This window comes from Lepidochelys kempii, chromosome 11, assembly GCF_965140285.1.
Source record: "Lepidochelys kempii isolate rLepKem1 chromosome 11, rLepKem1.hap1, whole genome shotgun sequence".
In the NCBI taxonomy this organism is placed as follows: Eukaryota; Metazoa; Chordata; order Testudines; family Cheloniidae; genus Lepidochelys; species Lepidochelys kempii.
In genome coordinates this window covers 45,519,553-45,546,519 of record NC_136390.1, presented here as the reverse complement: position 1 = coordinate 45,546,519, position 26,967 = coordinate 45,519,553, and the positions used below count along the sequence as shown (strand labels likewise).

At 38.5% G+C, this 26,967-nt stretch overlaps 1 protein-coding gene across 7 annotated transcripts in view; it reads left to right on the top strand.

Annotated features, from left to right (window-relative positions):
* SESTD1 (SEC14 and spectrin domain containing 1) overlaps positions 1–24,420 on the top strand; it is a 124,932-nt gene extending 100,512 nt beyond the window's left edge. For all 7 annotated transcript variants that reach the window (XM_073306035.1, XM_073306036.2, XM_073306040.2 and 4 more), the window contains 9 exons: positions 5,887–6,009; positions 10,986–11,180; positions 11,962–12,076; positions 13,596–13,755; positions 16,075–16,156; positions 16,833–16,955; positions 17,700–17,891; positions 19,897–20,018; positions 23,706–24,420. In XM_073306035.1, the coding sequence (XP_073162136.1) occupies positions 5,887–6,009; positions 10,986–11,180; positions 11,962–12,076; positions 13,596–13,755; positions 16,075–16,156; positions 16,833–16,955; positions 17,700–17,891; positions 19,897–20,018; positions 23,706–23,835 (1,242 nt within the window). In that variant the 3' untranslated portion in view covers positions 23,836–24,420. The remainder of the gene's footprint in view (positions 1–5,886; positions 6,010–10,985; positions 11,181–11,961; positions 12,077–13,595; positions 13,756–16,074; positions 16,157–16,832; positions 16,956–17,699; positions 17,892–19,896; positions 20,019–23,705) is intronic.
* The last annotated feature ends 2,547 nt before the right edge of the window (positions 24,421–26,967 follow it).

Genomic DNA, 26,967 nt, shown 5'->3' with positions numbered 1-26,967 from the left:
GTCGCATTTTGCCTCCCCCACCGCGTGGCTACCCCCTCAAACCTCCCCCCTCCCCGTGGCTAACAGCGGGGAACATTTCTGTTTAGCCACAGGCAAACAGCCCAGCAGAAACGGGCTCCTCTGAGTGTCCCCTGAAGAAAAGCTCTCTATTTCAACCAGGTGACCATGAATTATATCTCACTCTCCTGAGGATAACACAGAGAGATAAAGAACGGATGTTGTTTGAACGCCAGCAAACATACACTGCAATGCTTTGTTGTACAATGATTCCTGAGTACGCAATACTGGCCTGGAGTGGTAAAGTGTCCTACCATGAAGGACGCAATAAGGCTGCCCTCCCCAGAAACCTTTTGCAAAGGCTTTGGGAGTACATCCAGGAGAGCCACGAATGCCAGGGCAAAGTAATCCTTTCACATGCTTGCTTTTAAACCATGTATAGTATTTTAAAAGGTACACTCACCGGAGGTCCCTTCTCCACCTGCTGGGTCCAGGAAGCAGCCTTGGGTGGGTTCAGGGGGTACTGGCTCCAGGTCCAGGGTGAGAAACAGTTCCTGGCTGTCGGGAAAACCGGTTTCTCCGCTTGCTTGCTGTGAGCTATCTACAATCTCATCATCATCATCTTCTTCTTCTTCGTCCCCAAAACCTGCTTCTGTGTTGCCTCCATCTCCATTGAAGCAGTCAAATAACACGGCTGGGGTAGTGGTGGCTGAACTCCCTAAAATGGCATGCAGCTCATCATAGAAGCGGCATGTTTGGGGCTCTGACCCGGAGCGGCCGTTCGCCTCTCTGGTTTTCTGGTAGGCTTGCCTCAGCTCCTTAAGTTTCACGCGGCACTGCTTCGGGTCCCTGTTATGGCTTCTGTCCTTCATGCTCTGGGAGATCTTGAAAAAGGTTTTGGCATTTCGAAAACTGGAACGGATTCTGATAGCACGGATTCCTCTCCCCAAACAGCGATCAGATCCCGTACCTCCCGTTCGGTCCATGCTGGAGCTCTTTTGCAATTCTGGGACTCCATCATGGTCACTTCTGCTGATGAGCTCTGCATGGTCACCTGCAGCTTGCCATGCTGGCCAAACAGGAAATGAGATTCAAAAGTTCGCGGTTCTTTTCCTGTCTACCTGGCCAGTGCATCTGAGTTGAGAGTGCTGTCCAGAGCGGTCACAATGGAGCACTCTGGGATAGCTCCCGTAGGCCAATACCATCGAATTGTGTCCACAGTACCCCAAATTCGAGCTGGCAAGGCCGATTTAAGTGCTAATCCACTTGTCAGGGATGGAGTAAGGAAATCGATTTTAAGAGCCATTTAAGTCGAAATAAAGGGCTTCATCGTGTGGATGGGTGCAGGTTTACATCGATTTAACGCTGCTAAATTCGACCTAAAGTCCTAGTGTAGACCAGGGCTAAGGGAGTTGGAGAGAAAGTTGCTTTACTCAGGCTTTTGTGCTTCCTTTGATTCAGAGGCTTCTAGGTGCTGATTTTGCCTGATGATCGAATTTGACTTCCTGTAATGGTTTTCAAAGGGTCTTTTTGACAGGTAGAGGTCACTAGAATGCAGTAATTTCCAGACAAGCTTTCTTTTCCAAGCCCCCTATGCTGGGGATTCTCCTACACCTAATGAATCCTCATTCATTTAGTCACTTATGCCAGCTTTAAGCCTTCCTTGCACTGCCACAGGGCTAAGCACCTAGATCATTATCAAATAAGCATTCAAGAAAAAAATATTATGATGGTAGTTTTGCTTTTATCTTAAAGTTCTCGTTTGAGTGCTAGTCCCTTTATGTATTTGACATGTGAATGTGCATGCGAACCATCCACCTGAGACTGTAGATTTCTAGCAAGTAATGTCTGTTCATCCGTGCCTGTGCAGTTGCTTTCCTCATGCTACAAACCAAGGGCATAAGGTGTATTGTAAACCGATGCCTCTCCAGTTTCTTCTTACTGCCGCATGGCTGGAGTTGGAATCCTCTGTGTCCACAGATTTCTCTGTGCTTCTTGCTTCTTAATGAACACACACACACTATTGAGTATAGTTAGAGTTTTTAGTCTTAGTACAGTTAGTATAACCTAGTTTCCCACTGGTGGCCAAAATATCCCTTCAAGCTGAAGTCGATGCAGCTGACACTGCATCCAGAAGGAGAGCCACAGATACAGTCATGAGGCGTGAGTTTTCACTGCATTCCACAGGGTTCCCCAGGGAGGTTCAAAATATATTAGACAAGTTTTGATAAGTTTATTTATCAAGCAGACTGACGAGTCTCTGCGCTCATTGAAAAACTTTGGAATAACTCTCTGCTCCCTTGGCATTGTTACCCTGGCTCCAAAGACACACCACCATAAACAGATGTACAAGCCATGACCACCTCCCTAGCTGTTCTACCACCAGAGCTCATTTCAACCACTGTGCAAACACCAGAGCATACAAACCTAGATATACAGCTATCCCTGTGACAACCACAACTACTCAACCCCATCCACCATCCAGAGGTTATTTTTGATGGGATGTTCAAGAGCTGCCTATATCTGTTGATGCCATCCACCACTGACCACATGTTCTGTGTCTCACCTTTCTATGAAGGTCACCTTTTTAGTTGCCGTCATCTCATCTGGAAGGATGAATGGACTGGGAGCACTCATGGCTGACCCTCAGTACGCTGTTTTTCATAAGGAAAACATTTCCCTTTGCCTTCACTGGAAATTCATCTCTAAAGTCATTTCTCAATTTCACATAAGTCAATCTAAATTTTCTTCCCAAAACTTCATGCTTCTGATGAAGAAAGGAGACATTTTACCACTGAAAATGTAAATCCAACAAGAAACTATTTTCATTTGTGTAGTCACTGAAATCTTCAAAAGAAAAGAAAAACCAAACTCTTCTTATTGATGTTTTCAGTTGAAAACGAAAAACCAACAAGATGTAGTGTATAAGATAACACTACTGCGTAGCTCACAAATGACATAAGCAGGGCATGGGACTTTTTTCCTGTAGTTGGATAATATTCAAATTGGCTGAGCAAGAATTGCTGATTGAAATAAAGTTTATAACCTAGCTTGGCAAACTGCCTTCATTAATGCATTTAAATAGACTTGTTTACTGGGGCATCAACCTCAATTTGCATCATTTTGATTAGAAATAATCATCCATTTGCTCTGTCTACGTTACTGACGCTGCATAATAAGTGAACAGAATCTTAGCACACGATGAAGCTATGTGTTCTGCTATTTTGTTTGACCAGTTTTAAAATGATTGTCGAAGGCATCAAGTACTATACAAAACTGCAATAAGATGTTGCCTAAATTTAAAAGATAACGCCACCTCCCTAGATTCACAGCCAGAAATATACACGCTGTATGTAAGGGCAAGAGCCACAGTGGGTAAGCTGCCCACCAACAGGAGGAGTCTGCGCTCCATTGGTACAAAGAATGGGGGTGAGGAATAAAAATGGGAAGCAGATGATGGGGGCAGCCTAATTAAAGAAAAGAAAAAAGACAAGGGGAGAGTGTGACATTCCTCAGGGTACAATCTGGACTGATGGACAGCTGTGTCCCCTCAATTCTCCAACCTGGAGTGTCTTTTACACTGCTTCACTGTGAGAGCAACCACTCCTGGTCTGCTCACACAGCCTCCAGCATGTAAATCACTCCCAGCTATATTGTATGAGTGTTGTAGCCAGCCACCCATGAATTACACTGCAGAGCAACACCAGCAAATTCCCAGTCCCAGACTATCTCCCAGAAATGTGCATCTTGCACTGCCCAGCAGCCTCCTGGACAGTACAAGCTCATATAAAGTCCGTCATTTCATTAATAGAAAATGATATGCACAAATCTTGTTATTCTAAATGAAGTTTCCCAAACATTTCAATCCAAACACACTGGTTTAGATTAAACAATAAAACAAGTTTATTAACTACAAAAAGATAGGTTTTCAGTGATTACAAGTAATGAGGCATAAAAGAGTTGGTTACAAGAAAATAAAAGATAAAACACAATTAATATCCAACTTAAGCTAAGTGATTTCAAAACAAAAATCTCACCACATGTTTAGCAGTCTTACTGGCTGAAATACAGAAGAGAAGAATGAGGGGAGATTTGATAACTGCTTTCAACTACCTGAAAGGTGGTTCCAAAGAGGATGGATCTAGACTATTCTCAGTGGTAGCGGATCACAGGACAAGGAGTAATGGTCTCAAGCTGCAGTGGGGGAGATTTAGGTTGGATATTAGGAAAAACTTTTTCACTAGGAGGGTGGTGAAACACTGGAATGCGTTACCTAGGAAGGTGGTGGAATCTCCTTCCTTAGAGGTTTTTAAGGTCAGGCTTGACAAAGCCCTGGCTGGGATGATTTAATTGGGGATCGGTCCTGCTTTGAGCAGGGAGTTGGACTAGATGCCCTCCTGAGGTCCCTTCCAACCCTGATATTCTATGATTCTAAATCCTTTCAGCCAGGATCTCTCCCCAGTCCAGTTATGCTTCCTTTGTCCTTCAAGTATTGTCAATACTGTGAATAGAAATGAAGGGAGAGCTATCTTGGGGCATCTGTCCCCCTTCCTTATAGCTCTCTTTTTCTATGAAAATCAGCTCCAGCTGAAGTTCAGGAGGCAGAAGGTCTTGGGGGGTCGGGAACTTCCAGCTGTTTCTTTGCCAAAATATAAATTTCTTGCTCGCATCCTTTTTCCTGCTAATGAATGGTCACTTAATCAGGTGAAGGTTCATTTGATATTGTTGACCTGGATAAGGCATCAAGTTGAATTTTGTCTTTGAGGAATTGATTTGTGCCTGCTTTTCTAAGGTTGCAACATGTCTCAGTAATGTTAGAGTCGAATCTTATAACTTTACATACAGGGTGGCCATGCATATTTTACCAGGAGAATAATGATCAGCAAATTATGAGTTTTCAAATGATCCCTCACAAGGCATACTTTGTACAAAATCCGTTATAGTACTGTAAAAAAGGGGTGAACGTAGGGATGCAGACTGTCGCAGAGAAGAGCCCCCAAAAAACTGAATTAACTGTCCCAAATAAATGGACATTGCAAGCTGCCACAATAAGATACCTGCCTCCTATGCAGTCCTGACTGCACCTAGGGCAAGGCTTCAGTTGGTGATTCCCCTCTTGGATGACCCTAGTATTGCTGATTCATTCCACCTGTTTTCTCGCTTTCTCTCTCCTTCCTTTTTTATTTTTTTGGCAATATTGGTTGCCATTTCTGATTGTGTTTACTCCCAAGTCTCCATTTTCTGCTTTCCTCCCCTTCTCTTCTTCAGGTGGCATGTGACCAGGAATCATCACAGAATTTGGTCCACGGGTCGGCTCATTAGCTTCCCTGGCTTGGGTCACTTTACAGGATGAAGGCCTATTTTTTAAAGCATTTTGTGTATTTCTAATATTTTTGTACTGAAAATGTGCTTTTCACCTGTTTGTCCATTAACATAATTGTTCAACAAAGCAGGGAGAAAACACTTCTCTCTCGTGAGCATACAGATGTGTCCAACATTTCAGCAATGCTGACACTTGCATGGCAATTCATTGATCTAGGCTCATTTAATTTGTCTGAAAACGAAATAATTTTTTCTTATCGAGAAAAATCCACTTTATTGACACAGATGTAAAATGACAAATATGAGTGTGCCAAATCTTTTGTGAGCTATCAGCGTCTAGCATGATCTGAGAGCCTAAGGTTAATGAAAAGTACATTTTACCAAAGACACATGAAATAGTCTCTTCCAAAGTTACTCAAAGTATCCAACTTTTTACTGAATTTGTGGTTATATTAATTTGAAATGAAAAGTACAAAGACTTTTTAATAGCATGAGTAGAATTATTTTACAAGCTGTTGAGAATATTTGATTTATTTGTTGTCATCTAAACTATTATTTTATTAACAGGTAGTGAATTGGCTTGAAGGACCTGGATCAGAACAACTACGAACCCAGTGGGGGATAGGTGATTCAATTAGAGCCTCACAAGCTTTGCAACAGAAACATGAAGAGATTGAGAGTCAACACAGTGTGAGATATTCTCCCCTTCCCCAAATTACAACATGATTATGAGTAAACATAGTTAATTGTGAACAATGTATTCCAGTGACAGATTCTTAGGAATTTTGAGCAGGCCGTGATTTATCGGGTATAAAGAGGAGTATCTGCACTGTTTTAATTACCCCCTATGTCCATTAGATACAGGTTTTTATGGTTTCCAGTGTAGATAATAAAATCTAACTATATGCTTTTTGTCTGTGTGTAATTCATGTTGATGTTTTAAAAGACACCATGATAATTTGTACTTTCAGTAAAAGTGAAATAAAAACAGGGAGAGTAAGCCTGAAAAAAAAAACATTTTTGAAAATGTTTGTTATCTGTGCTGCTCTGGTAAATGAGATGTTTAAATTTGGAGCTTATTTGGCTAGAACCTACCACTGTCAGTTATCACTGAATGTAGATTTCAGTTAACAAGATTTGAAATATAATTTAGCTTAAAATAAAATTTGACAGCTTATTTCTAATTTTGATGACCAAATACTACTTTTTACTGTAAATCTGTTTACGGATACCTTTTGCAGACCTTTAAAGTGCAATAGAAATATCTCTATACTAACTGATTTGTTACTGAGATTTGATTACTCAGCATTCAGCAAGGGGAGGCTGCCTACTGTTTTGTCGTTTCTCTGCTGAACTAAGTCACTCCCTGAACTCCCTAAGTCACCTACTCTGAAGAGTGTAAATGGCATTTTCGTACCCAAAGGCATTCTTGGATCCTTATGTGTATAGAGCAGGGGTCCATCACACAGTCCATCAGGATAGTCCGCTGGCGGGCCATGAAACATCTTGTTTACGTTGACTGTCCGCAGGCATGGCCACCCCACAGCTCCCAGTGGCCGCGGTTCACTGTTCCCGGCCAATGGGAGCTGTGGGAAGTGACACGGCCCGCAGCTCCCATTGGCTGGGAACGGCGAACCGCAGCCACTGGGAGCTGCGGGGGGCGGGGGCTGTGCCTGTGGACAGTCAATTTAAACAAAATGTTTCATGGCCCGCCAGCAGACTATCCTGATGGACTGCGTGCCGAAGGTTCCCAACCCCTGGTATAAGAGTAACATCTGCTTGCTCTAATAACAAAATAATTGTAATGTTTTATTCATGTTAGTATTGTAGAGTGACATAGATAAGAAAGACTGAGCTGAATTCCATTCATGCTTGCGCATCATTAACAAAATGAGCTAAATTCTATTGGAGGACCAACTTTTGTCCTCAGGTTCTTGCAATCCCACCAAAGACCACGGGGTGCAGAGGTGTGACTGAGGTTTGAATTTGGCCTACAGAATACTTATCACTCTTGATAATGCATAATCAGGAAAGAACACATCCTGGTTTTCAGTCCTAGTATGATTTTGCAGCACTGGCAGTTTTAAAAAAAATCTTTAGACTTATCGATTAAGCAAATTTGATCTGGAAATCATTGATGTATTAAACATGGAACCCCATTTACAAAGTCACTTTTCAAAGTAGTTCTGTACTTGAGTGTGTGTGCTTGTTTTTTCCCTCTCATCTGAGAGCATCTCCTATAATTGATCTGGAATTAAGCATTTGCTATCTGTCGTCTTCTCTTCCTCCTTTATCATTTTCCTAATTTTCTACAGTCTCTCTAGATATTTCTTCCCTCATTCCTAAAATCAAACGGCGTGCGTATCTGATCTTATCTCTTCTCAACTGCTCTTCCCCTCCCCAACTCCCCCTGCATTACTTTGGAAACATCTTCTATTTATTATTGACTGTATTGCTCTCATGCTGCTTTAGTTTCTGAAATCCTTCTATTTGTTTTTAATATTCTATGTGAATCCAGTCTTGAAAAAGAACTGCTTTAGATTTCTTGATAATAAGCAATTTGTGACCTATTTCATAGTTTCTCTGCATGTCTAATTTACTTGAGCTCATTGTCTCTAGTCAAATTTCTGCCTTTTCTTCATGGTCATGACCTGTGTGAGTCTGGTCAGTTTGGCTTTAGAGCTGGTCTTTTGACTTAAACAGTCTTGATTAAGGGCTTTGCAGGTCTTGTTATTGAAATATTCAATAGTGTACTTGTAGTTTTAATTCTGTTAGATATTGGCAGCTTTTGCTACAATTGACCATTTTTGCCTTGTTTATTGGGAAATGACAAGATAAAGCATTAATCACTAAATCAGGTATTTCATTAATACAACCAATAGGTGGCACTATTCTCTTATGTTCGAACTAAGTAGGACGTTTGAAGGTCATCTTGTCAGTCGACCAAAATAACAAAGATGTCTAGCAGCCATATTTGGTATTCTAAGTTTACAGCAACATCAGATGAACATTGGATTTCTTATCTTGATATATGAAGTAGGCTTTCATTCTCCGTGAATTCTCCATCATTTAAAATGTTTTTCTTATCTAAAGCTATATATTATGGTTTCAACAATATAAAGGTATATACGGCAACACTTTGGCGACACCTTCTCTCAAAAATGAAGAAACTTTAAAATAACCTGTTTCTATATTTTGCTGCCCCATTTTATTTGCAAGATATTTACTTCACTCTGCCTAAAATATTTTTCTAATGTCATTTCTAAGTTTATTGCTAGCAGTAGTAATATTGCTGAAAGCAATATCATTTGATTCAAAAGCAGTCTTTTAATAATGGTTTAACATCGTGCTAGAGCCTTATCATCGTTTCTGTAGCATACCATGAATACCTTAAATTATAATTAAATAATGGTTTATGTTTAGAGAGTGGAATTTTTGTGCTGTGCAAGCAGCTATTAATGGGAATGTGTTTGCAGTATATGCCAATAGGTAGGATGGGTTTAAAGCTGGAGACAATGGACCTCCCCCCTATCTTCAGGTAGTATCAGTAGGATCAGAAATACATACTTTTTTTTGTAAAACTTGCAGCTATATTTGAACTGATATAGGGCAGAGTGGATTGATTTTAAATCACCAATTTTAATCATAATTTAAATCAACAAGAGGAAACCTTGATTTACATAATTGATTTCAATTGTGTTTTGCCTTTATACTTTGAGTTGTCTTTTCTAAAGAGAGGTTGATTCTCGTTAGTTGCTAACCATTAAAACATGGTGATTCACAGCTAAATGTATCCTTTACACTACATTTTGGTGCTCCTTTTTGCTAACAGGGAGGATATGCTATCTATGCACATTTATTTAAGCAGTTATTTACTTAAATTTATTCAGGCATAACTTTTACATTTTTAATTTTGTTGGAAAATGGCGAAAGAGGCATTTCTTATTTACTAGATGATGGTGAATTGTTTTGCTTGTGATTTTTTGTGTACTTCTGTTTGGGTGAAATTCTGTTTCTGTAGCTCACGAAAGCTTATGCTCAAATAAATTTTAGTCTCTAAGGTGCTACAAGTACTCCTTTTTTTTTGGTGGATACAGACGAACACTGCTGCTACTCTGAAATCTGTTTGGGTGCTAATTCAATTACAGATGCACACAACCAGTATTTTATATTTTTTTTATTAAATAGAACTACCTTAAAAGTGATGGATACATAAGGAGAAAAAAAGTCTATCCAAACATGTTTTGCATTTCAAGCTAATTGATGTATTAAAGGAAGTGTTATTGGTAGTTAATTGACTGAACTGTTTGTTTTTGGTTACTTCAAGATTTTAGAACTAACAGATCTTGCCCTCTCACATGTAGTTTTTATTTCTAGGGTACCTCAACACTAGAAGCTAGGGTTATGATTCACGTAGACATAATCATGCTAGCTCTCATGGAGATACCCTACTTCTTTTAGCATGCTAGTTGTAGTAGCCTGGGCAGTGGCGAGTGATGGCACATGTTAGCTATCCCAAGTACATACCCACGGTATCTAAGTGGGTTTGAAGTTGGAACAACTAGCCTATGCCGTCACTTTCCTTTGTCAGTGCTACTGTGGTGATTACTATTTTTAACATGCTAGTTCGATGAAAGTTCACATATGTATGTCTACTTGAGCTGGGGGTCGCATCTCTAGGTCCAAGTTTGGACGTAGCCATAGATTGGAAGAGGAAAACAAGCTCTTCCTGCTTTTTCAAATCCCAATTGTTTTCTTAACTTGAAATAAACAGAAATTAAGGAAGTATTCTCTCTGTACCTGCAGAAGAGGCTGCTGCTGTCAGAACCTGGTTTGAGACAAGCTTTCAAAATACACAGAGCTGCTCTTGGGTCCTGGGAAAGATTCTGAGAGAGTTACAGCAAAATACAAGGTCAAACAGATCATTGTTGAATATGTAGTTAGCACATATTTTAAGGTACTACTTATGTGAAACTGTCTATTTATTTAGCTGTGACACACTCAATACCTTTTCCAGAGCTCAAGAAAACCTGAAGAAGAGTTCTGTGTAGCTCAAAAGCTTCTCTCTCACCAACAGAGGTTGGCCCAAAAAGATATTACCTCACCTATCTGGTCTCTCTAATATGCTAGGACTGACATGGCTGCAACAATACTGGATAAAAGCTGGTTTATCACGGCAACAAACTCTGGTTCTAGGTGCTTAGCAAGTGACTTCTACCAATTCAGTTTGACTTTCTTGCTAACAACCGAGTACAGCTTAATATTATTTTTTGTATTTACTTATATGATTTTAATAGATTTTAAGTAGTTTAAATCTTAAAATAGGTTGTCAATTTCATATTTAATTTTACATATATTTATTTTTTAAAAGTATACCTGTATCTAAATTTTAAAAAAATCAGATTATTTATTTCTTCATTTTCGAATCATCGATTTTTATCCACCCTGATACAGAATGCAAAATGCTTCTTGGCATGTACATTTTCAAAATGCTGCGTAAACCTACACTTACTGCTCTTGTAGCTGAAAGATTCCACTGAGGTCCCATAAAGAAAAATATAATAAAATACTCGATACATTCAAATGCGCGTCATTTAAAAAGAAATAGATTTATTTTGGTGTTACTTTAAAGCTTTAATCATGTGGTTCTTGCTCTCTTTTTGTAGGAGTGGTTCGCTGTATATGTGGAGCTTAATCAGCAAATTGCAGCACTGCTAAATGCTGGGGATGAGGAGGACCTGGTAGAGCTGAAAGCACTACAGCAACAGTTGAGCGATGTCTGTTATCGGCAGGCCAGTCAGCTGGAATTTAGGCAAAATCTGTTACAAGCAGCGCTTGAATTCCATGGTGTTGCCCAAGATGTAAGCTTGGTTTTAAGTGTTTACAGGCTTACTTGCCAATACACTGTTGACATAGTATTATTGAAGTTCAGTATCTTGTACAAGGTGTATTGAAAAAACAAAGTCACTTCTGTGAAAAATGCAAAAGTCTTCATTTATTGGTAGCCTGATTGAAATACTGTCATTAAGGCTGAGGTCTTCTGTTCTGTAAGAGGAATGTGTACTGTAACACTTGACATTCTGGCATGGCTTTACATTTCTGTGATATATAAATTGTAACATAAATCATAAGAGATTCAGCTAACTTCTCTTTACTTATATTTTTTGACTGGCTGGTTCTATTGCAAGGGGTAGACTGTTCTTCAGAGTTTCTCTGTAAGATATTTTTCAAGCTCTTATTTGTCTGAAGTGGATTTTATCACACAACTTGGTGTTTTTTTTCTTTAAAGCCCAGTTGCTGGAACCATGTATTAGGTGATAATTTCAGCTTTCATTTAAAAAATAAGTTTCTAGCCTTTATGGATGTGGAGAAAAGCTTGAAAACTTGATGTAAGTGACCCTAAAGGCTCAGAAACCAGAAGGCAAAGGAAAAGAATCCAAAATTTATTTGTTTTAATCTCATTATTTTTAAACTAATCTCATGATTTTGGGGAGCCTGACTCATGATTCTCGATCACTTGGGCTTGGCAAGACTGAGAGTGCTCATATGTCTTTTAAATATTAATTGCAACTGTAATGATTTCATTACAAGGAATGGTTACATATCAGATAAAAGGTTTGTCTTTATCCCTCTCTATTTCAGTTGTCTCAGCAGTTAGATGGCTTATTAGGGATGTTGTGTGTAGATGTAGCACCAGCTGATGGAGCATCAATTCAGCAAACTTTAAAACTGCTTGAAGAGAAGCTGAAAAGTGTTGGTAAGCAGAAAATCACTGAAATACAGAATTATAAATTATACTGGATCAAGTACTTGAAAGGGACAAATACGGGGGACAATTTTTTCCATTTTTATTTAATATATTAAACTAATTTTCCCCTTGCTCAATTCTTCCTTTACACGCTTTCACTTCTTTCTTATATATAGTAAGATCACCTCTCCCCTAGCAGTAAAACCTGCATTCTCTACTGCATGTTTATCCCATATTTGGTTGTGCCATATTCTGTGACTAGTTTATATGAAAAATGATAAAAGTAATATGCACACAAATGAAATATATTGTTACAGTGTTTACATTTAGCAACAAACCTAGAGTTTGATCCTTGGACTGCACCTCTCTTTCCCCAAGCCTGGCCGGAGCATAGGAATATACTGCAAAAATTATATCCTGATCTCCCTGGAGGAAGATGAACCTCCTGTTCCCAAACAGTATATCTTTTATGAATTATCTAAACTCTGAAGGGAGTTATGTTCTGCCTACCTAGCCCTAGCTAGGATGCTTGCAATGATAAGACTTGTAATTAATTTTTTTTACAAACTCTAAATGCCATATGTTAGCTTTATTATAAGGGAAAGGGCAGTAGGTAGGAAGAGAGATTGTGGAATGAAAAGATGTAATAAAATTGAAATAGCTGAAGTAATTAAATTTTAAAAGTTATTGCACGTGTGCAGTAATTTATTTTGTGTATACCTCAAACCATAAACTATATTAATATGGCATACAATAAATATGCTGGGCTGTACATTTAACAGCAGACTTTAAGGGCAAGCACTGAAGGATTCTTCATACTACGGTATCCAAAAGTTTGTTAACCATGTAAAATGAATTTTAAAATCATAGCAAGCATGTTCTTTGCATGATAGACATTCACTGTCTCTGATAATGATTTAGAAATAAATGTGTGCTTAAGATTGTATGCACTTATTACTTATATATATGGTGAAGCAATTATAGCTGACTATCAAATCTGACATTTCCTTGAAACACTATTCATTTATTTATTTATTTAATGGTCCAGCAAGTAAAAAAAATAACAAATCCATTTCCCCTAGCGTTCTGTAAATATTATAGAATGCTGCATCTAATTGATGCTCTCAGATCAATATGTTTCAATACAACAAAATGTAAAGTTTGTACATCTAGGATCAAAGAATGCCAGCCATACATACAAATATGCAGGATTCCATCCTGGGAGCAGTGATGCTGAAAAAGTCTTGGGGATCATGGTGGATAATCAGCTGAACATGAGCTCCCATTGTCACACTGTGGCCAAAGGGCTAATGTGATCCTTGGATGTATTAAGAGGGGAATATCGAGTAGGCGTACGAAGGTTATATTACCTCTGTAATTGGCACTGGTGCTACTACTCCTGGAATACTGTGTCCAGTACCGGTGTCCACACTTCAAGAAGGATGTTGAAAAATTGGAGAGGGTTCAAAGAATGAGGAAAACTAAATGGATTTAACAAACAAAATATTTTCATTTATTTTGGTTTTAGACTTAGGCTTGCAAGGTTTGCGTGAAAAAGGCCAAGGTCTTCTTGATCAGATATCTAACCAGGCATCCTGGGCCTATGGAAAAGATGTAACCATAGAAAACAAAGAAAATGTGGACCACATCCAGGGAGTGATGGAAGATATGCAGCTTAGAAAGCAACGGTAATTAATAGCACTTCTAGTGGTTATGATGATTTTTACATATTAAGAACTCACTTTAAAAAAAAAAAAAAAAAAAACCCACACCTGATGCTATTTTGCACCAGACCCTCATTTATATGGGTCTCAGCCATGTGATGATGGTGAAATCCTAATTTATGCAGCTGCAGTCTGGGTGACTTAAATCTCTCTTGTTTAAATAGAATGTGAGATGTTTTATTTTCTTCTTCCCTTAGAACTGTTGTCGTGGCACACTCCAACCCAAAGATGGCTACATTTCAGGGCTGGATGGTGGGTGTAGGTGGGAGGTGAAAGGGTGGTCCATGAAGCCATGTGCTCCCTTCTGTTCTTATACTTAGATGTGAGAAACGTAGATTACTCAAAAATAAAGATATGGGGACAGTGTATGATCTCCTCTTGTAGGCACTACCAGACACTCTGAGGCAATAACATATTCTCCACTTAGAACATATGCAGTTGCGGGGGAGGGGGCTGGGGAGCCCCAATGGGGTTGAAGCTAGGGAGCAGCAGACCTGTGGTGTGCCCTTACAAAAGCACACCATAACTCATGCAATCATTTAATCGTTACCTCTTCCTCCCAGATTTAAATTTCTGAGGGGAGGCCTCAATTCACTAGAGTATCCCTGTTTGGGAGTTCACTTAACGAGTTGTTTAATTTTAGGCATATGCCTAAATCCCACTGATTTAAATTTAAAAGTAAGCAAGTGCTTAAAAGCTGTCCTGCATAAGATGTGCTTAAGTATCTTCCTGAATAGGGGCCTTATTGTGTTAAAGACCATTATTTTCCCAATATTTCTTTTCCACCAATACAGTTGTTGTAGTTGCCACAGGGGTGTTGCATGATCCTCAGTTGGAGAGGAAGGGGTCTGTGTGATCGCAGGTGTGTGAGATGAAGAGGTGTTGGTCCATGAGAGAACCTCTCTGTTAAGGTGTGAGCCCCATTGATAAAATAGTTTGAAGACCACCTGTCCTAAACCTTTCTCCAGGAAGGATCCTTCCACCTGATAAATCCATTCAGCTTTGTAGCTCTGAAAGCCTCATCTGTAATATTACTGACATTTTTTTTCCAGAGAAAGAACAATATAGTTAGGAGCTGAATGTGAATTTTCTCCCCTCTGATAGATATGCACAAAGGAATTTGTATGACTATAAGTCCTTTAGTTAGCCCGAATACAAATCACGTTCAAAGTAAAATCAGACAAGGCATTAATTTTTAATTTATTTTCCCACTTGAATTGCAAGATTTGCTTGCAGTAGTTAATTGTAAATAGTTTTAAGATTCCTGGTAGGTCCAAACCATGCGTGAGTAACACAATAAGAATTGTAAAATATTGGCTACTAAACCTATCCAATGTTTCATACAGTTTTTGAATGTTTGTTTCTAGGGATATTTTGGCTAGATCACTAAAATTCTTGGAATCTAAAAGTCATGTTTTCTCTCACAGTAGCTGCTGCTCAGTGTAAGTGTTACGGCACTGCAAGGCACACTTAACAAAGCTCAAAATTTTAATACATTGCAGGGCTCATCCAAATTACAAAGCCTGTTTGAAAAATCTGCTTGTGCATGTGCATATCCTGTCACTTACAAAGCTAACAGTTGCTATCATGATTATCTGAATTTGTTACTGAGCTGTGTAGCATTCTGATTCTCCCTCTATATTCAAGTAAATATCTTTTAAATTCAGAGAGCAAAAAGTCATTATTTAGATTAATGTATTGAGCTCTGAAGGTTGACAGGAAAGTGCTTCCAATATTTTCATATCATGACTGTAGAAAATGAATTAATTATGTCATGAGTTTAGTTTTAGCTATCCTCTTTCTGCATTCATTTTATATAAATTACATTTTGAATGGATTCCGACGAGTTATAGCAAAGAAAATCATCCAAACTAATCTTAAGTCTTTATGGTTCTTGTTTATGATGATTAATTTATCTTGTAACCTTTTAAATAATAGTTGGCTAAAAATGGTGGAGTGGGGAAATGCAGATGAATTTTAGACATTCTCCAGTTGTCTTGAAGGCAATGGCTGTTGACACATCAGGGTTTTTTAGTGTTCAGCTGCCATTTACTGCACGTTTCTTTGGAATGCATTGCAAAATCCAGTAATGTGTGAGCCAGGCTAGTGGCACAATGATGCGTAATTACCTCTTTCATGAAAACTGACTTCTTGATGCATAGGTTTAAAAATGCATAAATTGAGATACCATAGCTCTTATTCCCAGGGTATATTTAGTGTGCTGAATGGTTACTCTTTCTGTGATGTTATTTCAGTTATCCCTAAATGTTTGGGTTTCCTCAGGTGTGAGGACATGGTAGATGTGCGACGGCTAAAGATGCTTCAAATGGTACAGTTATTTAAATGTGAAGAAGATGCTGCTCAGGTAAGGACTGACTATAGAACTTCACAGTTCTGCTATTTTCAGAGATGTTTGTTGGTTGAACTGTGTGAAATAGTCCTTAAATGTGTATGGAATAAACGTGATTGTGCTTTTGTGATGGCATGATGCTTCCAGATATTGAGGGCTCGTATAATGTGGCTACCATATAGCTCTTCACCCAGGCTGTGTCTTGGTACTAAATGCAAACTTTTCTCTATGATGAATCTAATTTAATTGGCAGTCTTGATTATGACATTTCTGACTGTTGTATGATTTATGTAATCATACGTCAGGTTTTATCTTAATCTAAATTAAAATGCCTGAATTACAACTCTCTTTTTCTAGAGCCATACAGGAACCATCAAACCACTTCTGCAAATATTATGCTGACAAATGCTTTTTTCAATTTTAAAGTATATTTTTCTCTTTTAATTCTTTTAAATTTAAGTCTTTTGTTTTTAATTACTTCAGAGTATTCACAAAGAGTAAAAGGTTATGGCAATGAATAAAAATAACAGTTTGGAAATTGGGGTTATATACAGAATAGTGATTTAGTTGAGACCTTTTCTGATTTTTTAAATGCAGAGCGATTTAAATTTGGCTCGGTGTACTTGATGATTTTCTTTTTAATCCGCTTTAAAGCCAGTTTCTATTCGTTTAATTTACTTCTCTTTTTAAGGCAGTAGAATGGTTAAGTGAACTGTTGGATGCTCTGCTTAAGACCCACATCAGATTGGGAGATGATGCTCAAGAAACCAGAGTTTTGTTGGAAAAGCATCGAAAGTTTTTTGATGTTGCACAGGTGAGTGGTGGATTATCTTCATTCTAGAAACTCACTTTTTGCATAGCTACAGGCAGCTTTTAGCTGTACTTGGTGTAAATTTGGGGGACAATAGTAGAGTTTCCACTGTTAACTGTTTTTGTAGTTTGCATCCATGCTTGCATAGGGAAATACTGATAGCCAAAATCAGTGATTAGATTTAGAAAGATTTTAAAGCTGCAGTACCCATATTGATGCTGACAGTCTTATGACCTTTGTCGGTTCTGATGGGCACAGGAAATGCAGAGCATAAAAGAAGTTTGATGTTGATAAAAATGGGAGATGTCTGAGACAGTTTTCCTAATGAATTCTGAAGTGATTGCAACGAATGTAGCAAAAATATGGGCCAGCCATCTGGCATTTTGGTAAAGCTGTGCATTACGGTGCAAGAGATGTGGGTTTCATGTTTGTTTCCAGGATATAGGTAAATGGAGATTGAGGCACTACATTGTATCTCAAAAGCAACTCTCACATAGATGCAGAGACTCCTGATGGGCATTAAAAAACAACAACCAAAAAACCCAGAAATATAGCTATCTACTTGGTGAACTAATTATTCACACAATTTGTAGATGATGTATTTCACTAGACTAGATCAGTTCAAGCGTGCTTTGTGGAATTACATCTAAGAGAATTCATCTCTTGCAGGTTTGTCTGTATTGTTACATATTGTCTATTCTGAAGCTGAAATTAGAATTTTATATGTACTCTGTTTTTTCTTTGCAGAGTACTTATGATTATGGGAGACAGTTACTACAGGCTACAGTTGTACTGTGCCAGTCTCTGCGATGCACTTCTAGGTCCTCAGGAGACACACTTCCGAGACTAAACAGAGTATGGAAACAGTTTACAATAACTTCTGAAGAGAGAGTACACAGGTTGGAAATGGCTATTGCATTTCATTCAAATGCTGAAAAGGTGAGTTGTTTTAGGAAGAAAAACTAGTTCTCTTTTAGTTGAAGTAAAATGAAAAATAAACATGTAAATTAAATCCTGCTGTGTATTTATTGGACTACAATCGAATTCTGCTTATTTTGCTTTCTCCATTTTTAGAACAAAATTAAATAGCATTTTCTACATTGAAAATATATTTTATAGTTCAGCTGTTTGAAATGTAAAATAAATCCCATAAAACTGTCAAAAATGTAAATCATTGTCTCTTCCATTTGATTATCCTAGTCACTTAGCTTTAAATTACTTACGATTGGAACATATTGACACGAGAGGGCTGTATAATCAACAATAATACCTAAGAGAGAAAAGACAGTCTTTGTGGTTAAGGCACTGGACTAGGAGCCAGAACAACTTGGCTCACTTCCTGGCTCTGATGCTGACTTTTTGGACAGGCGGGGGACAGAAGGGGGTTATTGTTAGGAGTACTCTGTGTTGGTATTGTCTTTATCATAAAAGTAAGTGTCCCACGACTGTCCCCTATGGGGTATTAGTTGTGGTCACAGAGAAGAGCGTGTGTAGCCTACCATAAAGTTGTGAGGAATAACGGCCCTTGCATTAGCTACTGCAGGACTAGCTGGGGGCACTCAAATGCATGAGTTCCAGAAAATGTTAGTTTGTGATTAAGGAAAAGGCAAATTAATTCTTCAGAACATACAGGTTATGATGATTTGGGGAATATGGGTTGTTGGTGCTGTATCATACAGCAAATGCATGAATGTACATTATCGCTTTTATACCACTGTTTTTAGAAAAAAAATTTATGGCGAGGATCTTAAAATCTATTTATCTCCAGTGCACACATCATCATGGTATATGGTAGTCAATATAGGACACAGTGAATGCATAAATTCAAATTGATATTGAAGCACAGTCTTGTTGTAGAGTTAATCCATATATTCCTGACTTCCAATAATTTTTTTCTTAGTTAGAAAACATTTTGGATTTAAGGGTATTGGGAAGCTCAGGAGATTGGTAATGGGCTACCAAGTCTTGTGGCTGTGCTATCAATTCAGATCAAATCTAGGTCAGTAGTGTCTGAAAGCTATTCAAATCTGATGATAAATGGTAAGAGTTGGTAAATGTTGTGACTGTCTCAGTCCAGCTCTTAATGGAGAGTTGTCCATATCACAAAAACTCTTTCATAATTGGAAATAATTCACTGACACATGTGTAGGCAGTCTAAGTAGAAAGAAGTGAATGGATATGCAGAGAATTAGCTTCTCACCCATAAAGGTAGGTAGTCTTCCTACAACTATGTTGTGGTATATTGGTGGGACAGTGTGAAGAACCCTGCACTGCTACTGCCCATATGCTTCACCAATTCAATTGATAAATCAGGACTTCAACATTGCCAGTCTGGTGGCAGACCTTTTACAAGCACCCCTTTTGCTCAAACTTTACCAAAAGAGGAAAAGGATGACTTTGGATTTAGGTGAAAATATAGTTAAGTACTGACATTAGGTCCAGATCCAGTGTAGCAATTTGTGTGGTCCTGTGTTTTAACCCTTTCACACCTGTTGAACTTTGCACTAGTGTGTAGAGTCTGAAAAACTGGTTGGAGTTCTCAGGAATAATTTGAGTGGCTCCTTTATTATTCATGTGCTTGTATTTCAAATTGCTGCTTGGCTTGTTGGCTGATATGAGTTATTTTTGTATGCATTTGAATTAGTTGTTGGAATACCTGGTGGTGAGTTGTGGTTAAATTTTATTTATTTATTCATTTATGTATTTGGAACTTCTTAACAGTAATGTAAAATGTATTGGCACACAGTGCAGCAGCACAGACTATCTTGTCAAGGTGGGTTAGTCATTTGTGTTAGATTTTTCTGAGTGTACTTGGATTGTTACAAATTGGTCTTACATAAATGTGTACATGAAGATGCATTAACTGTGCTGGTGAATGTCTCTGCAGAAGCTTGATACTGTCCACTCTCTCTTTTGTTTTACATTTTCGTGGTGTTTGTTACAGATTTTGCAAGAATTTCCAGAGCAGCCTGAAGCCATTCATGAAATGGAGCAATTGGATGAAATTGAAGCAGTTGGGAAATCACTGTTGGACAGATTAACAGTGCCTGTAGTGTATCCTGATGGGTATGGAACATGTTATTGTAATACTTTCTCAATATGCTTTTGTGACAGTTTGGCAGTGGTATGATTAGAACATTTAGTGTTTAAATTGTTCATATTTATAAATTGTCTGAAAAGCAGAGTGTACAGTGAGGTGGCAAAATTTGCAGAGGATACAAAATTACGCAAAACAGTTGTGTCCAAAGCTGATTACAAAGTGTTACAAAGGGATCTCAATGAACTGGGTGACTGGGCAAAAAAATGGCAGATGAAATTCAGTGCAAAGTAATGTAAGGTAATTGCAACTATAGATAAAAAATTATGGGGTTTCAATTAGCTATTATTACTCAAGAAAGGCATCTTGGAGTCATCACGAATAGATATCTATAAACATCTGTTCAATGTGGAGCAGTAGCTAACGGAATGTAAGGAACCATTATGACATGGATAGATAAGACAGAAAATACCATAATGCCACTGTATAAATCCATAAGACGCCCATGCCTTGAACACTGTGCAGTTCTGATTGCTCCATCTCAAAAAAGATGTATAAGGATTGGAAAAAGTACAGCAAAGAGCAACAAAAATGACTGGGGTGTGAAACAGCTTCCATATGAAGAGAGATTAAAAAGTCTGGGACCGTTCATCTCAGAAAAGGGATTAAGGTGTATATGGTAGAGGTCTATAAAATCATGAATATTATGGAAAAAGTGAATAGGGAAGTGTTGGTAACCCATCTATGGAACACAAAAACTATGGGTCTCCCGATGAAATTAATAGGCAGGAGGTTTAAAGCAAACAAAAGGAAGTACTCCTTCACACAATGCACTGTCAACCTGTGAAATTCATTGCCATGGGATGTTGCTCACCGCCAAAAGTATAACTGGGTTCAAAAAAGAATTAGATATGTTCTTGGAGGATAGGTCCATCAATGGATATTAGCCAAGATGGTCAGGGACACCCTGCCATGTTCTGGGTGTCCCTAAACTTCCAACTGCCAAAAGCTGGGACTGGATGACAGCTGGTGGATCACTCACTGGTTTGTTCATTCCCTTTGAAGTATCTGGCACCAGCCACTGTCAGAAGACAGGATACTGGCTAAATGGACCATTGGTATGACCCAGTATGGCTGTTCTTACATGCTTAAATACCAATGTAATGAACTGCTATCAGGATTTTTTTCTCAGGAGTAGAAAAGGGGGCAGTTCCACTCCATAGCTAGCCGATGGGGGGGAAAAAAAGCAATAGAAATAATCTGCCCATTGCTTTCAACCGTATTATTTATTTTCATGCACTCCATCAACACAAGGCACTCATACTTTGAACTACAGGCTTTGGAGCTTGAGTGAGATGTTCTCCTTCTGAATAGTGCTGCTGAGTAAGCAGGTAGCCACATTCTGCACCAACCAAAGTTTTCAAATTGTCTTCAGGTGCAGCTCCAATTAGACACTGCTGCAATAGAAATACAGAAAAGCATGCATGGTTCTTGCTTACGTAAGGCCTGGCTCTTCCCAGTGAGCTCACTGTTTATCTTTCGTGAACGCTTAAAATTCACCAATTTAATTATTTTTTAAACATGTCTTAATTTCTTTGTCCGTGAAATTTCCATTTCACATACTGAAAACTGGTGAAATGAGTTATCTGAAACAAGACCCAGTTGCTGGTCAGTCAGGGTTTTCCTCCAGGGATGATTGTAACCAGAAATCAAAACAATGGGCCAATGGGAGCTTTGGGGGAGGTACCCGCAGGGGAGGGCAGCACATGGAGCTCTCTGCCTCCCCCTCCCCGAGGGGCCACAGGGACATGGTGCCGGCTGCTTGTGGGAGCAGTGCAGGGCCAGGGCAGGCAGGGAGCCTGTCTTAGCCCCACTGCGCGCCGCTGCCATCCTGGAGCCACTCCAGGTAAGTGGTGCCTGGCCGGAGTCCACACCCTGAATCCCTCCTACACCCCAACCCCCTGTCCTGAGCCCCTTCCTGCACACCGCACGCCCTCCCACACTCCGCACCTCCCGCACCCCAACCCCCTGCCCCAGCCCTACATTCATGGCCCTGCATTCAATTTCCCCACCCAGATGTGGCTCTCAGGTCAAAAAGTTTGGACACCCCTGCATTATAGAGTAGACAAGTATGCTTTTTGAAGAACTGCTCTGATTTCTGTTCCTGAGAAGCAATCTTACCTTTGGTTCGAGCAATTGCTGTTTTAGTTTGTATCTTGTTAATGAGACTTTGTCCATTTCTGGGAATGGAATATCTTTCTTACATGGAAATGGTGTTTTTCTGATAAACTGGGTCCATCTGTAATGCCTCACATGTAGTTGCTATTTTGAGGGGTTATAGTGGTGCTAGTATTTTTTTAATAGTCCCTTCTCTGAAATGTCACCTCTTTTTAAGGACAGTCAGGTTTTTTATTGTGCTTTGCACTTTTCTGGATAAATTACTGTAAGGGACATTTGTCAACTTACAAATCGTACTTCTGTCTGAACAGTTTTTATCTTCTCTTCTTACTTGCAACACAACTGATTGCTGTAGTTAAAAGAGATGAGAGGAAAAAATATTTTTCTCAATTTTTTTCAGTTTACTTTGTGCATTTGACATTTTTGTATAGTCAGCTTCTCTGTTCCTGGTATAGTTGTCAGTAAAGTATTTCTTCTATAGGTCTTTTCCATGGCAAGAATGGAGAAAAATCTTTTTTTTTTTTTTTTTTGAGAGCAAGGGACTATGGTTGAAAAACCACAAGAATTGACAGATGGACTCGGGCAAGTGTACTACCTGAAACCGCTTTTAACTCATTTTTTAAAGGTGATTAGATTTGAAGTTGACAGTGTCTCTATATGATTGAGTGTGCCATCCCTTTCTTTAACCAGTTTCACTCTAACTTCCTCTACCTCCTAGCCTGTAAGTACCGTCTGTTTGTTCCTGCAAGTTCAGCTTTCATGGTTAGGGAAGGTAACAGCAGTCTCAGGACAGCCAGTAGTGGTGCTGCAATGTCATTGATCACTTGTGTCTGTTGCTATATGATGAAATCAAAATCCCATTACTAAGACAATGACTTTGTCAATCCAAGAAGTAGCATTTACATAAGAAAAACTTCATATTCTTTTAGCATAAACTAAATTAATTAAATGGACAGTTTTCTTTTCTTGTAGCTATAAGGAGATATGTAATGTATTTGTGTAAGTTGTTGATATATTATGAATTTGCATAGCACATTTTGGGTGTTACTGCAATACAAATAACCTTTTTACTGTGTTGTAACATTTATTAAACAAACATTTGCCTTGCTGACTATTTGGACATTAAGGTAAAAACGCCAATAACAATTACACATTTTTAAAAAATGGATTTGGTCCTCAGAAGTGCCAGATTGGCCATCCTGCAGCTACAGAACAGAGCAAATGTAGCACAGGGAGTGGGAAAGCAAACTTACATTGACCTGTTAACATGCTTCAGAGCTGTTCTGAAGGGACTGCTTTGGTGAATGAGTGGATGGCTCAGTCTCCCTATTCATTCTGTCCTGGGTTTATTTTCTGATCAGTCATAGCAAAATAATTTAGGATCTGCTCTAAGGCCCACTGAAGTTGGTGTTTAAAATTACAAGCAGAAAAGAACCTCTATTTCTATGCTGTTTGAAGTTTTCAGGATTTTATTTGTATTCACATGAGAATTCTAGTACAGTTTTACCTTTCTGTGTGTGTTTGTGTTTGTTTTTTAGTACTGAGCAGTACTTTGGGAGCCCAAGTGACATGGCTTCCACAGCAGAACACATTAGAGAGAAGATGAAGCTACTTAGCCTGAAAAAGCAGCAGCTGAGACAACCAGAAGCGACTACCCCAGAGAGCTAATAGACTGGACCCTTATCTACCAGCTCAGAATAAGATTTCAGTTTGTAACCCAGCATGTCGTCTGAATATTACAGCATTTAACATAATGCATTTCATAGCCATTATAAAAGCCTCATCTTTTTCAAAGTAAACATTGCTCCTCAACATCATAACACTGTACATCTGCCAAGCCATAATTATTTAACATGCTATGAAACCATAGATTTCAAGTATCTTATCAAAAGGAACTGTAAACCTTGCACTGAAAAATTGCTGTAAAGCTTTACCCTGACCTGTCAGTTGCTTCTTAGTTAAACAGCTGACATAAGCTTTGAATGGTGCTAATCAGAATGTAGAAATTCCACCTATGAAACAGTAGCTCTCTTTACCCCCCCCCCAGTGATGTAGTATTTTTAGGCTGTAGGTAAGCTACCTGTTTGCGTAGACAGTGGTGACCCTATCATTTTAATTTGTAATACTTTAAAAATGACCATTTCTGTTGTGCCAATATGCAACCTGCCCATCAAATCTTTGATATATCAGATTCATTAAACAGATGTTTTCCTATTTGTATTGATATGTATTAAAAGCTGATTGTGCTTAATAAAAACCATCTTTTAAAAATCTGATACAAATTGGTGGTTCTGATTTATCTTCCCAAATGCGAATACTATGTTCATTACATACTCAAAGTTGGTAAAACCACATTTTTACGAAGTCCGTATCATTCTTCTTAAGGGTCACATTATGGTACCCTTCATAGCTGAGTAGTGCCTTTCTTTAGGAGTAGTTCCATTGATGTCAGTGGAACTACGCCTGGCGCAAGCTAGGAGGGTATTACAATCTGGCCCTCAATAACTGGGTTTTTTTATTTGTTTTTAAACCAGGAAAAGTCAGCAGTGCACAATAGCAAACTGTTACTTGCACAAGACAGAGGACAAAACATTAACAAGGATGGCCCTATAAACTCTGTTGTTGTTCATGGTTGGTAGGTGTTTTCTGTGTTTCATTTATGATCTTTTGACACCTATAATGGGAGAGGATGGTCTATGCCCTTTGGATTGAAGATGTTGAGCCGTGTGGACTCTAGACACCTTCACTATTGCTTCTCGGTGGTTGAAGACTTTCATTTCATTAGAAGTGGTCAATATGAAATTCCCAAACAGTTTAAAACCATTAAAAACAAGATTTATTAAGAATAGGAAATCAGATTAAAAGAAAATAAACTCTATGCATAATTTGGCTAGCCTTTCACCCTGCAAAAACTAATCCAGATACATACCATTCATGTCCATACAGGAAAGTGAAGTCTCACATTTCCAGAGTATGCATCCTTTCTCCCATCTGATCCTTTTTGAAACCAGCATGTCAAAAAGTCAGCTTGCTGCTTTAGGTTTCCTGTGTCATGTTTCCCACTTACTTGACTCATAGTACTGCTGTACTTTTTTGGATTTCTTTGATGTGCTTGATTTCAAAGTGTGTGTCTGCAGAAAGAGGAGCATTCGGCTGTCTCTTATGGCTTTTTCTCCAAATAAATTTATCATTGTAATGGTTGGATTGGCTATACCATCAGTTGGCTACACAGTTGGCTACACCTGGGAGGGAGGGGGTTCCATAAATCTTTCATAACTTAAAAAGTTCCTTGAAAGTTAGGTATATTCACACAGTAGTTGTTTAAGTTCATCATTACTTAAACCCTACTCAGTGAGCTCTCTGCCTTCCTTCTAGACTAAGGCCCATGCTTTCTCATGTTAATAATGGTCCTGGCTAGAAGCTTCAAGCTAACTCTATCTTGTCTGCCTTTGAGGAGATGGTTCACTTTTTCCATGTAATTCTCTAAACTTCATTTAGCTCCATATCAAATGTGAGTTAATGATAAAGAGCAGCTTGTCAAGAAGGAAACCAATTTAAATTTCAAATTTTGAGGGGTTTCTAAATAGTAAATATATATTTCTTTAAAAAGCTTTTAAAAACCCCACTTTATATTCTTTAAAAGAAACTGATTCTCAATGTAACTTGTTTACTAATTATTTGTCACTTTCAACTTTGGCAAATAACTTCTTCATGGAGTGAAGGTAATTATCTAAAAATTGGAGCTTTTTTAAATTACTGTATTCAAAGTGAACTGTTTACATCTAGTTCAAATTGTGAATAAATAAATAGTGATTTCTCATTACAGCAAATGGCAAATCATGTCTCAAAGTACTTTGGCAAGAAATAAGAATCTTTTACAAGTGTATGAATATATAATATACTACTGCATCTAACTTATTTTTACAGTATATTTATGTAATGTTATTTTAAAATAAGGTTTACAGAACTTTACAGTATAAATGCTCATTTTAAAGGTTTCTTTAATATTACAATAACCAATTTTAAGTAAGGTTGAATTGTTTGATTCTAAGCAATGAGAATGTGGTTGTTATGTTCTGGTTAATTTTTGGGATGAGAGAACTTTACTTGGGAAGAGCAAACAGAATGAACGGTATTTAACACAAGACACAAACATGAAATTAAATCAAGCCATTAATAAGCACAAAGTCTCCACTTTCACAAAAGTTGTTTATAAAATCTTATTTGTTGAAGACAATAAATAAGGGGCTGCAGCATAAAATCCTGGGAGAATGCTAGTGTTCAAAACAGTAGATTTGCTTGTTATAAACTAAGGCTATTTGCATATTTGTGTTCTACTTGGTGGCTCAATTACATACTCTAATACAGGGCAGTTTGTAACCATGTGGTGCGTCCAGCTGACTGCAATGCTGTTCATATGAGATATATACATAATAACTAAGACGTGTTCCCTGCCCCATAGCCTCTGCACATGTAGCTTTTGGCTTCTGCTATGAAGACTGTCATGGCTACAGGAATGAAGATTAAGTTGTGCCCAGCTGCAACAGGACACAAGCCAAGGATTGCCAAAGCACATTGGCGCTCTGACCACACCCCCTTTCCTTTGGTCCAGTCCCTGACATGGCCTCTGTGCTATGCTAGCTCTGTGTCACAGAGGGAAATCCCTCTTTAGTTCTATAGCATAGAACATCTAGAATGGGGAAAGGTGGGAATCTGCCCCTGTATCTTTTGTAAGAAGAAATGGCTATAGTTTCTCAAAAAGAAAAGGAGTACTTGTGGCACCTTAGAGACTAACCAATT